Consider the following 11,706-nt stretch of genomic DNA (forward strand, 5'->3'; position numbering starts at 1 on the left):
GTTGAGCTATAGGCGCCGAGCCCCCAGCTATATTTTTGCTGCAATTGTCAATGTTTTAGCTGGCCAGGGCTGGGTTAGAACCTGCCAGCCTTGGTGTATGTGGCCAGGGTCCCATCCACTGAGCTATGGTGCCACCAACAAAAATTATATTTACAAACACCCCAAGAATTATTTTGACATGATTGTTTAGTTAGTGGAAAATTGGGAAGACAGAGCTATATGTATGTGTGCTTAGTAAACTGGAATGTGCTTGTTCTAGATGTTCTACCCCACAACACCTAGAATGGTTTCTATTTCATCCTGGAAATAAAAAAGATAGATGTCTGTGGTAAACACTGTAAAATCTTTACCCAAGGGCATCTCTGCCATTTTTGTTTTCCCTCTTTAGGCTAGCAACAGGTAAAGTGTACAGTCTTAGTAATTTCTTTTTACCTTCCGTTGATCAAGTTGTGTGTTATGAAGTAGAACTGCAGTCATATTTGGATATAGTTTCACCATTACTCCACTGTCTCTACAAAAAAGAAATAAAAACCCTGGTTAAAACACATAAGTACTAAGTGGGTGCAGTGGCTCACCTGCCTGTAATCCTGGCACTCTGGGTGCCCGAGGCAGGTGGATACTTTGAACTTAGGAGTTTGAGACAAGACTTAGCAAGAGCAAGACCCCATCTCTACTAAAAACAGAAAATTAGCCAGGCATTGTGGTGGGTGCCTATAGTCCCAGCTATGTGGGAGGGTGAGGCAGGAGGATCACTTAAACCCACGAGTTTGAGGTTGCTATGAGGCTAATACCATGGCACGCTAGTCTGGGGCAACAGAGTGAAACTCCATCTCAAAAACAAACAATAAGTATCTGTGTGTCTACTGACAAATAAAATTGATTAAATATAGGAGCAAAAAGTTTTAAAAAGTTCATTATAGTATGCTTTTTAACTATAAAAGGTATGCTTACCTAAAATAAATATTTATGTTTCCATTGAAAAAATACCCTATATTTAAATACTTGTGAATCAAAGGACAAAGATGAAGACAAAATGTATAGTAAAAAAGCTTTTAGAATATATACTTATTCTGTACTTCTCTTCATAATTTCTAAACATTTCTGAAATGATATTAAATATTGTAAGATAGTGTACAGTATTATTAATCTATTAGGTAGTGATTATTACAAGGTGGTTAGGTAAATTGGGATACTTGTTTCATTAAAAAACTTCTCTTCTGGCCAGGCACGGTGGCTCACACCTGTAATCCTAGCACTCTGGGAGGCCGAGGCAGGTGCATCATTTAAGTTCATGAGTTCAAGACCAGACTGAGCAAGAGTGAGACCCTGTCTCTACTGAAAATGAAAAAAATTGAGGCAGGGGGATTGCTTGAGCCCAAGAATTTGAGGTTGCTGTGAGCTATGATGCCATAGCACTCTACCCAGGGTGCTATGAGACTCTGTCTCACAAAAAAAGATGAAAAAACAAAACTTTAAAGTGAGACTCTGTCTCACAAAAAAATGAAAAAACAAAACTTCTTTTCCTTGTTTTCTCTCATCTACTAAAATAAGCCATCTATTTCTTTTTACATAAAATATTAAACAAGTTATCCCATTGCCTTTTATTATTCATTTCAAATAGCTTTGAACATTCTTGCTGCATCAGAAAATATTTTTTATTCTTAGCAGGATTTCCTAATTCTCAAAATATAATCCTTTTAGCTGCTAAAATAAAATGTTTTAAGGCTGAAAATGGCATTTAAAAAAATATGTGCTAAACATTAAGTAGTATTACTATTTTTAAAATAAGCCACCAAAGCCAGGTGTGGTGGGAATGTGTCAGAGCCCAGGAATTCAAGTATAACCTGGGTATTACAGTGATAAATAAATGAATTTTTGAAAAAGGAAATATTGCTGAGGCTACTTGAGGCCTGTTTATTGTTTATTGGGAAAATTAAAACTGTACAAAATTTGGTTAAAAAATAATTTATCTTTTCCTTCATAGTAAAATAAAAATGTAAAAAACTTAATTTAGTTAGGGCCATGCTAACTGAAAATCTATAACCTGGTATTAAAAAAACCTTAAAAGTAATGATATGATTATTATTATAAGGTAATTGACATATCATCTAAACGCTTCATGATTTCAAAGTAAATGAAAGAAACGTGAAGTTAACCTGGGTTTGTAATATAAATCTTTTAAAAACCAACACAGAATATCACTTTTTATTACCTGATTTCAGTTATTGTGGCGGTGTATACTGCTCCAAATTCTAATTGCTGCTCCTGCTGTAAGTGCAAAATAAGCCATAAGATTCATAAAGAAAACGGCAATGAAAAGTAGAAAAAGCAACTATTATAAGATCTATACTTACATCATCTTTGCAGATTTCAGTAATGAAGTCTCTTGCTTCATGCATAGCACTGGGTGTTGGTGCAAATATAGAAAATGTTTCTTCATCCACTTGACTAATACTTACACCTTTTAAAGAGATAATTTAACATATTAAAGTTAACGTGCTTGTTTCAGTAGAGACTAGACTTAAAAGTAGATGTGAGAATGGGGGAGGGACCTGGAAGCAGCTGTGGGCAGAGCTATGCTGTGTTTAATCACTGATTTAGGAACAAAAGGATTCATTCACCAACACACACAAACTAAACACTTGCTATTTATTTGGCATTGTATTAGACCCTGGGGATAAAATACTGAACCAACTTTTTTGCTTTCTTGGAGTCTACCATCTGGTGGGATCAAACATATCAGAACTAATTTTAAAGCATCTGGTTTTGTTCTCTTAATTATGAGTAGCAACTATACTAGAGAACCTTTTCTTCACCTTTTTTCTTTCTCCTTCTTACCTTGGATGAAGGATGAAATCATGTCAGTTTCTTAGTCCTAGTAACTAGCTAAAAGGATTGCTTCTCACTCTCCTTCAGAATAACCTCAAAGCTGATAAATACTAGGTAACCCTAACACTGCTTCCAGAAAAAATAAAGCATACTATTCCTACATATACTCTGTAAATAAGAATCTAAATAAAACTAAGTGAAAGCAGCAGAAGTAATAGCAAGAAACAATTAGAGCATGATTCTTCTAAAATGAAAATCTAAAAATTATTCTAGATTTTCAATTTTAAAACGTTGCCCCTAAAAGTCCCAAAACAAAAACAAAAATCCTCTGATGAATTCTTGGTGATCCTCCCTGAATACAGTTAAGGATGGTCATTTGCTGATCATTCAAAGGCACACAGAAAAACTCACAGTCAAGATATGTCCTTTTCTCCTATTGTTTCTCTCATTTCCCAGACGTATATATTTAAAACAACACAGCAGAGATGAAAGATTAAATTTATGTGATCTGGAAATTTTTACTTGAAGAGACAGGGTTGTGTTCTGTCACCCATGCATGATCACGGCTCACTGTGGTCTCAAGATCCTAGGCTTAAGTGATCCTCCTGCTTCAGCCTCATGAGTAGCTAGGACTACAGATATGTACTACCACACCTAGCTGCTTTAAATTTTTTGTTTTTTGTAGAGATGGGATCTTGCTATTGCCTAGGCTGGTCTCAAATTCCTTCCCTTGAATGATCCTCCTACCTTGGTCTCCCAAAGTGCTGGGATTATAGGCATGGGTCACTGTGGCTGGCCTGAGGTAATATTTAATGAAAACTCCAAATTTCATGTAACTTTTACCTGTTTCAGCCTGAAGTTTTTTTAGATGATATCCACCTGGTCCAACAAATTTTGCTCGTTTTGATAATGGAACCTGAACAGTTTCTGAAATGTAACACAGACAAATAATGCAGTCAATTAAAATCTCAATCATGTCCTGGTCACTTATGATTTTTTTTTTCCCTAGCCACATGTAAAAATATTTCACTATGAAATAGAAGAACAGACTGTTACTTGATAAAAATGACTGGAAAACAAGAATATCCCCTAAATTTGAACTATTTTACCTATAAATATATTTAGAATATTTTTGTGTATGGAGTAAAAAAATTGAAAAACAGTAATATACATTCATATATTAATGTTTACCATGATCAGTAATAATTTTAATGTATTACCTACAACAGGTCCATTTTCTTTTCTAGATGCTCGAGGTTTTGAAATGGTTTTGTTCATAATCTGTAATATCTCTTTCTTTGCCACTAAAAGATATAAATACACAATAAAATTTATAACTACATAAAATAAATGTGATCTGAAATAGCAGCATTCTTAGTTTTTTTTTAAATTTTATTTATTTAATTTTTTTGAGACAGAGTCTAACTTTGTCATCCTTAGTAGAGTGCTCTGGCATCATAGTTCATGGCAACCTCCAATTCTTGTGCTCAAGAGATTCTCTTGGTGAGCCTACAGGTGCCTGCCACAATGCTGTTTTTAGAGAGGGGGGGTCTCACTCTACCTCAGGCTGGTCTCAAGCCTCAGGACGATCCACCTGCCTTGGCCTCCCAGAGTTGCTAAGATTACAGTTGTAAGCCATGGCACCTGGCCCAAGTTTTTCTTAAGTGTTCAATTCAAACCTATATTTGTAGTTTCTAAAATGCTGACTCATCGATCACATAAAAACAAAAGGCCAAAAGAATCACTGTCATCTCTATAAAAGAAACAGACCCTTTTCTAACATTCTTTAAAAATACACGTTTTATAATCCTTACATCTCAACAAAGGTGGCAACGTAATAAATACACTGGTTTATTCTGCTCTCCTCTCTTCTGAATGAATGCCCACAAACTACCTGTAATAGCCCTCTCTTTTTTGGATGTCTCCAGAGCATTCTCCATTGTTTTCTCGCTTTCCCCCCAGCTTTTGGGAGAGTACCACTTGCTGTTTGGTCTGTGGTTGAGGCCCACAAACGAAAAGTGGACTCACTCAATGGGGCTCTCGTCCGTGTCACAGCCAATCAGCTCTCCTTAGGAGACCTGACTGCACAACTTGGGGTCTATGGGCAGGTCTGGGGGGGGAGGCTTCCCTCTCTGCTTTGGCCTCGATTTCTTTTTTTTTGGGGGGGGGGTTGTGCTTTCTTCTTGGCAGTTCCTGAGGTGATGTCCTAGTGGTCGTGATTATTAGATTCTCTATTCTGTTGTTGCCACATCTCTTGTTGTTTGGCTTTTCTGTCTATGTGATTATCTCGTTCTTGGACTTGACTTGCTCGGCTCTGTCGCTGTTGCCAGTGGCATTCGCTCCCCGATGCACCTTGAAGACTTCAACCTGACTGTCCACCTGCCTGGCCGGTTCTCAACCTGCTCCACCATCTGACTGACATCTGGATCTTCTTGTTGCTAGCTCCTGGCTCCAGGTCCAGGGCCCTCTGAATGTACCGCCTCTTCTGGACACCATCTTTAATTAAAGCCTGGCGCTTAAACTTCTGGTCTCACTCATTCAACTCCTTTGGAATCTCAAAGCTTCATCTCCACATGTACATCTAAGTTAAACTGAATGAGCAGCGACAGTCACGATGGATGGGTGAACTCTGTGCTCTCCCAGCCACGACTGAATGCCCATGGGGGCAGGGGCGCGTCCTTCTGAGATGCCAAAAGGCACAAGATCCCAGGATAACCTGACACCAGGCTCTTCGCAGTAATGACGGTAAGGAAGAGGCTTGGTGAGCATGCTTGGTGTTTCCTGATGATCTCCCGCATCAGCGAGACAATCCTCTGCAAGTCCAAAGGCAGACACTTGATGGAGTCCGGGTAGGCCTCCTGCTCCTGGTTGGCAAGACTCAACATGGTTCACCTCGAGGTCCCCTGCAACTCCGTGCGGCTTTCTGCTTCCTCCAACCCTCGACTCCCACAAAAAATAACTCTGCAAAATACAAAGCTCTCGCTCTCCATGCTGCCCGCCCAGCCTGGCTGGGCCACTACATCTGTCCAGCCTACTGCCAGGGCCGCGGGAGCCGGGGCGCATTGGGGCGCGGGCTGCTGGGGGCCCTGCTGTGGTGGTGGCTCTCCGGGCACAGGCCTATACACTGGCAGGAGAGGGTCAAGTGCCGCAGCTGCCACCCCCCTAGCATTCTTAGTTTTTAGGAGTAAAATTCAAACTCTTCTTTAGCTTAATAACTGAATTTCTTCATAGCCCTATTTACTTATACTTTTTTCCCCCCATAAGTCTTAGGAGAGTTAATTTATAAAGACTGAAATTTCACTGGTCATTTCTTTTGGTGGTTACTCATGTGCCCAAGTTAAAAACTTCTGAATCTAAATTAAGTAATGTGACATTCCATTTTGTAAAGCACTATTTTATAATTATAAAATTATATAGATTATTGGGATTATATGGAATGATTAAAGGAGTATCAGGCATACTGGCTTACCTGAAGCTAGTTGAATGGCCTCCATTGCAATTTTTATTGGTATTCCAGGTAATTTAATATCAGCCTAATATAGAAAAGCCAAAAATTTATATAAATATTGATTCTTGACATTATTTAAACATTACAAAAGTGAAACAAAGTGGGTTTTAAAAATACCTGTAATGCAGTTATTCCCTTATTAGTGCCGGCTATTTTGAAATCCATGTCACCATTGTAATCTTCAATTCCCTTTAGAAATTTAAGAGATTATGACATAGTTTTAAACAAAAACTAAATTTACCCATACTCAATATAGAAGAATTAGAAAAAATTGCTTTAGAAGTAAACCATACCCTCTAAGATGGAATACGAAGAAATAATCTCTGCATTAACTACTGCTTCCAATTGGTGACTTTTTTGTTTGTTTGTTTGCTTTTTGACACAGAGTCCTTGCTATGTTGTCCTTGGTAGAGTACCTGGTGCCACAGCTCACAGCAACCTCAAACTCCGGGCTTAAGCAATTCTTCTGCCTCAACCTCCCAAGTAGCTGGGACTATAGGCGTCGGCCATAATGCTGGCTTTTTGTTGTTGTTGTTGCTGTTGCAATTGTCATTGTTGTTTAGCTGGCCTGGGCTGGGTTCAAACCCACCAGCCTCCATGCAAGTGGATGGTGCCTTAACCCATGTTAAGGCATGTGCTATGGGTGCTGAGTCCAATCTGTGACTTTTAAGGTACAGGTATTTTTACTAGAAACATCACTGTTTTTAGATCACGTCTCCCTCCACATACATGCATAAATATTAATTTACAATTATCCTAAAGTGAATCATTATGAGTATTTATACTATAATACATATTTTAAAGTCACATCCTATAAAAAACCAATGCAAAGGGGCCAGCACAGTGCCTCTTGCCTATAATCCTAGTGCTCTGGGAGGCCAAGGTGAGTGGATTGCCTGAGCTCACTGAGTTTTAGACCAGCCAGTCAGAGCAAGACCTCATCTCTAAAAATAGCTGGGCGTTGTGGTAGGCACTTGTAGTCTCAGCTACTTGGTAGGCTGAGGCAAGAGAATTGCTTGAGCCCAAGAGTTTGAAGTTGCTATGAGCTGTGACACCATGGCTCACTCTAGGGAGGGTGACAAAGTATTACTTTGTCTCAAAAACAAAAACAAACAAAAAACAATGCAAAGGTGCAGAGGAGGAAATAATACCTTTATTTATTGGGTACCAGCATTCTTCTAAGCAAATGATACCTATAAAGAATGTACAGTCTTCACCACCAAATCATTTAAAGCTGGGAATATAGGTAACTGTAGCTCAGTGGGTAGGGCGCCAACCACATACACTGGGGCTGGCGGGTTCTAACCCGGCCTGGGCCTGCTAAACGACGACTGCAACAACAACAACAAAATAGATGGACGTTGTGGTGGGCACCTGTAATCACAGCTACTTGGGAGGCTGAGGCAAGAGAATCACTTAGCCTAAAAGTCTGAGGTTGCTGTGAGTTGTGACGCCATGGCCCTCTACTTGGGCGATAGTTGAGACTCTGTCTCAAAAAAAAAAAAAAGAAAGAAAAAAAAGCTGCGAATATACTTGCCAGAATATCTGTCAGCAAACGATAATCTTCTATTTCACCCTTCTCAGGATCACTTTTGGTGACCAATCCTATTGCTACACCTGCTACAGCAGATGAAACCGGAACCCCTATAATTGAAAAACAGAACTTTTGTGTGTAATGTGTACATCAAGCCAACACACATATTTACCATTCTGTTGTCATTTAATGTAAGTGGATGATGTTCTGTGAATTGTCAGTCACCAAAGCTGAGTCGGAAAGGTCTTTAAGAAATCATCTAACCACCTCATTTCTTCTGAGCATATTATAAAGCTACTTATACCAAAATTAACCAGTAATTACTATATTACTAATTAGTTTCACATAATAGCTAACTTTATAACTCTTTGAATTATCTGTTGCTTTACTTTTGATGCTTTCTTTTTCTTAAGAGTTACTATCTGTTCAGGCTAAATTCTTCTAGCCTGAACCCCTCAGTCCATCATTAGTGTATTCTCCCAGAAAATTTTTGTGCACAAGTATAAATGTAAATATAAGCTTTTATTTTCTTTACTCATGGCAGCACTATATGCATTTATTATTCTGTATCTTGCCCTTTTCACTTTATAGCATATTTTGGATATTAACACATATCACCACACAAAGCTCTCATTCTTTTAAATGGTTATATAGTACTGCTCATATGTACAAGATCTGACAATATTAAGTTCAAGAACTCATCCCAGAAGAAGTGGTACATATTTCGCTGAGTACTCCCCTTGGGAAGCTACACACCAATGCCAGCACCTAGTCCACCCTTCAAAGCAATTTTGGAACTTTTTCTGGAATAGCCATCAGGGCTGTTGTTGTCCAAGGCCTGATAATTAAGTTTGCAAACTCATCCTAGTGACCATCCAGATGGTCAAAGGTGACCATAGTGATATTCAGCAATGAGCACTTTTTCTAGGATGAGTTCATGAACTTGAATGTCTGATCGATCTTGCAGTATTCCTTGATATATACCTAACACATCTTCTATATCCACTCATTTGTTGTTGGACATCTAGGTTGCTTCCATCTGGGCTGTTGTGAATAGTGCTGCAATAAACACACGGGTGCACATGTCTTGATATGACTTCCCTTCCTGTGCTTACATTCCCAGTGGTGAGATTAATGGATCATAAGGTAGTTTTATTTGTAGTTTTTTTTCTTGCAATAGTCTCAAGCTGTTGCCCTGGTAGAGTGCCCTGGTGTCATAGCTCACAGCAACCTTCATCTCTTGGGCTCAAGTGATCCTCTCCCCTCAGTTTTTCTGTTTTTAGAGACAGGGTCTCACTTTTTGCTGAGGCTGGTCTCGAATTCGTGAGCACAAACAATCTAGCAGCCTAGGCCTCTCAGAGTGCAAGGATTACAAGCATGAGCCACTGTGCCAGGCCATATCATTTGTAGTTTTTTGAGGGACATCTATAATGTTCTACTTAGTGGTTACAGTAGTTTGCATTCCCTCCAACAGTGTATAAGAGTTCCCTTTTTTTCTGTATCTTTGCCAGCATTTGTTATTTTATGTCTTTTTGATAATAACCATCTGGGGTGAGATATCTCATTGTGGTTTTCATTTGCATTTTCCTGATTACTGATGCTGAGTATTCTTTCATGTATCTGTTGGCCAGGTGAAACATTTTCTTTTGAGAAATTTCTGTTTAAATCATTTGCTCATATATATATATATATATTTTGAGATGTTTGAGTTCCTTATATATTATAGATATTAATCTTCTGGTAAGTAGTTTGCAAATATTTTTTCTCATTCTGTAGGTTGTCCTTTCACTCTCTTGACTGCTTGTGTGCAAACTGTCTAGTTCAATATTATCCCATTTCTTTATTTTTGCTTTTGTTGAACTATGCTTCTGAGGTCTTTTTCCCAGACCAATTTCCTGAAGTATTTTCCCTCTGTTTTCTTCTATTAGTTTCATCATTTCACATCTTATATTTAAATGTTTAATCCAATTTGAGTAGATTTCTGTGTAGGGTGAGAGGTGAGGATGTATCCCGTTTCAGTCTTCTGTATTTTCCTAGCACCATTCACTAAAGAGATTACCCTTTCCTGTCAAAAATAAGTTGTCTATAGAGAATGTGGATCAATTTCTGGGTTCTCCATTGTGTTCCATTGATCTGTATGTCTATTTTTATGCCAATACCATGCTGTTTTAGTTACTATAACTTCGTAATATATTTAGAGGTCTGGAAGTGTGGTATTTCCAGCTTTGCTTTTTTGCTCAGGATTGCTTTGGCTATTAAGGGTCTTTTGTGATCCATACAAACTTTTCAGATTTCTCTCTCTCTCTCTTTTTTTTAATGAGACAAGAGTCTTGCTCTGTTGCCCTGGCTAGACTGCAACCCCTCAAACTCCTGGGCTCCAGTGATCCTTCAGCCTTTGGAATAACTGAGCCACTAAGTCCCTCACATATTTATCTGTTGGGGTAAAGACAAGGTCCCGCTAGTCTTGAGTTTCTGATCTCAAGCAATCCTTATCTCTACAGTGTCTAGAGTGCTAGGACAACAGGCATGAGCCACAGTGCCTGGCCTCTTTCTCTATTTCTGTGAAGAATGTTATTGGCATTTTAATAGAAATTGCACTAAATCTGTAGACTGCTTTGGGTAGTACTGTCATTTTAACATTAATTCTTTTGATCCATGGGCATGGGATGTCTTTTCATTTGTTTGTATTCTCTTAAATTTCTTTCATCAGTGTTTTGTAGTTTTCTTTGTAGAGGCCTTTTACTTTCTTGGTTAAATTTATTCCTTAGTGTTTTATTTTTTTGGTAGGTATTATACAGGAGATTGCCTTCTTGATTTCTTTTTTCAGCTAGTTTGTTGTTCAGGTACAAAAATGCTACTAATTTTTGTACGTTCATCTTGTACCCTGCAATTTATCCATCCTTAAAGAGTTTTTTTTTGCTATTTTTAGGTTTTTCTATATATAAAGTAATAATGGTATCTATCTGCAAACAGGAATGACTTGACTTCCTCCTTTCCAATTTAGATGCCCTTTATTTCTTTCTCTGCCCAAATTCCAGTCCTGTGTAAAATGTGGGTGTGCATCCCTGTCTTGTTCCAGTTCTTAGAGTAAGCTTTCACCTTTCCCCATTTAGTATGATGTTAGTTATGACGTTAGGATACATACAACACAGAAATGGGATTGCTGATTCAAAAGGTGTAAGTATTACAACTGTTATACTGTCAAACTGTCTTCCAAAGGCACAAAACTTTAAACTTTTATCAGCAGTGTGTGTAGGGCATGGTATTCTATTCTATATTCTTATCAACTCATGTCAAACCTTTTGATCTTTGTTAATCTAAAGAGTTATTTTTAAGTTGATTTTTCTTTATGAGAAAAGTTGAATATGTTTTCATGTTTATAAACCTATTTGTTATATTTCTTTTTTTTTTTTAATTACCTACTCATGGACTTCAAACATTTTTCTACTTAGTTGGTAGTTTTTTCTTTATTTTCTTTCAGTATGTGCAGTAGATCTTTATTTATTTATTTTTTGGAGACAGAGTTTCACTTTGTTACCCTCAGTAGGGGCATCATAGCTCACAGCAACCTGAAACTCTAGGGCTTAAGCAATTCTCTTGCCTCCTAAGAAGCTGAGATTACAGATGCCCACTACAACGCCTGGCTATTTTTAGAAATGAGGTCTTAGTCTGGCTTAGGCTGGTCTCGAACTTATGAGCTCAGGAAATGAACCCACCTTACCCTTGCAGAGTGCTAGGATTACTAGTGTGAGTCAATGTGCCCAGCCCGGGCAGTAGATCCTTTTTAAAAAAAAAAAAAATATATATATATATATATATTTTTTTTTTCCCTCTT

At 38.1% G+C, this 11,706-nt stretch overlaps 1 protein-coding gene across 2 annotated transcripts in view; it reads right to left on the bottom strand.

The window, feature by feature from the left end:
• PNPT1 (polyribonucleotide nucleotidyltransferase 1) overlaps positions 1–11,706 on the bottom strand; it is a 47,794-nt gene that overhangs the window by 5,347 nt on the left and 30,741 nt on the right. For both annotated transcript variants that reach the window (XM_003787932.3, XM_023512108.1), the window contains exons 19-26: positions 7,875–7,981; positions 6,455–6,526; positions 6,299–6,362; positions 4,050–4,133; positions 3,673–3,756; positions 2,355–2,461; positions 2,213–2,268; positions 433–511 (exon numbers count right to left, since the gene is read on the bottom strand). In XM_003787932.3, coding sequence (XP_003787980.1) covers positions 433–511; positions 2,213–2,268; positions 2,355–2,461; positions 3,673–3,756; positions 4,050–4,133; positions 6,299–6,362; positions 6,455–6,526; positions 7,875–7,981 — 653 coding nt within the window. The remainder of the gene's footprint in view (positions 1–432; positions 512–2,212; positions 2,269–2,354; positions 2,462–3,672; positions 3,757–4,049; positions 4,134–6,298; positions 6,363–6,454; positions 6,527–7,874; positions 7,982–11,706) is intronic.

Source organism: Otolemur garnettii, unplaced genomic scaffold, assembly GCF_000181295.1.
Source record: "Otolemur garnettii isolate 467f Iridium unplaced genomic scaffold, OtoGar3 scaffold00024, whole genome shotgun sequence".
In the NCBI taxonomy this organism is placed as follows: Eukaryota; Metazoa; Chordata; class Mammalia; order Primates; family Galagidae; genus Otolemur; species Otolemur garnettii.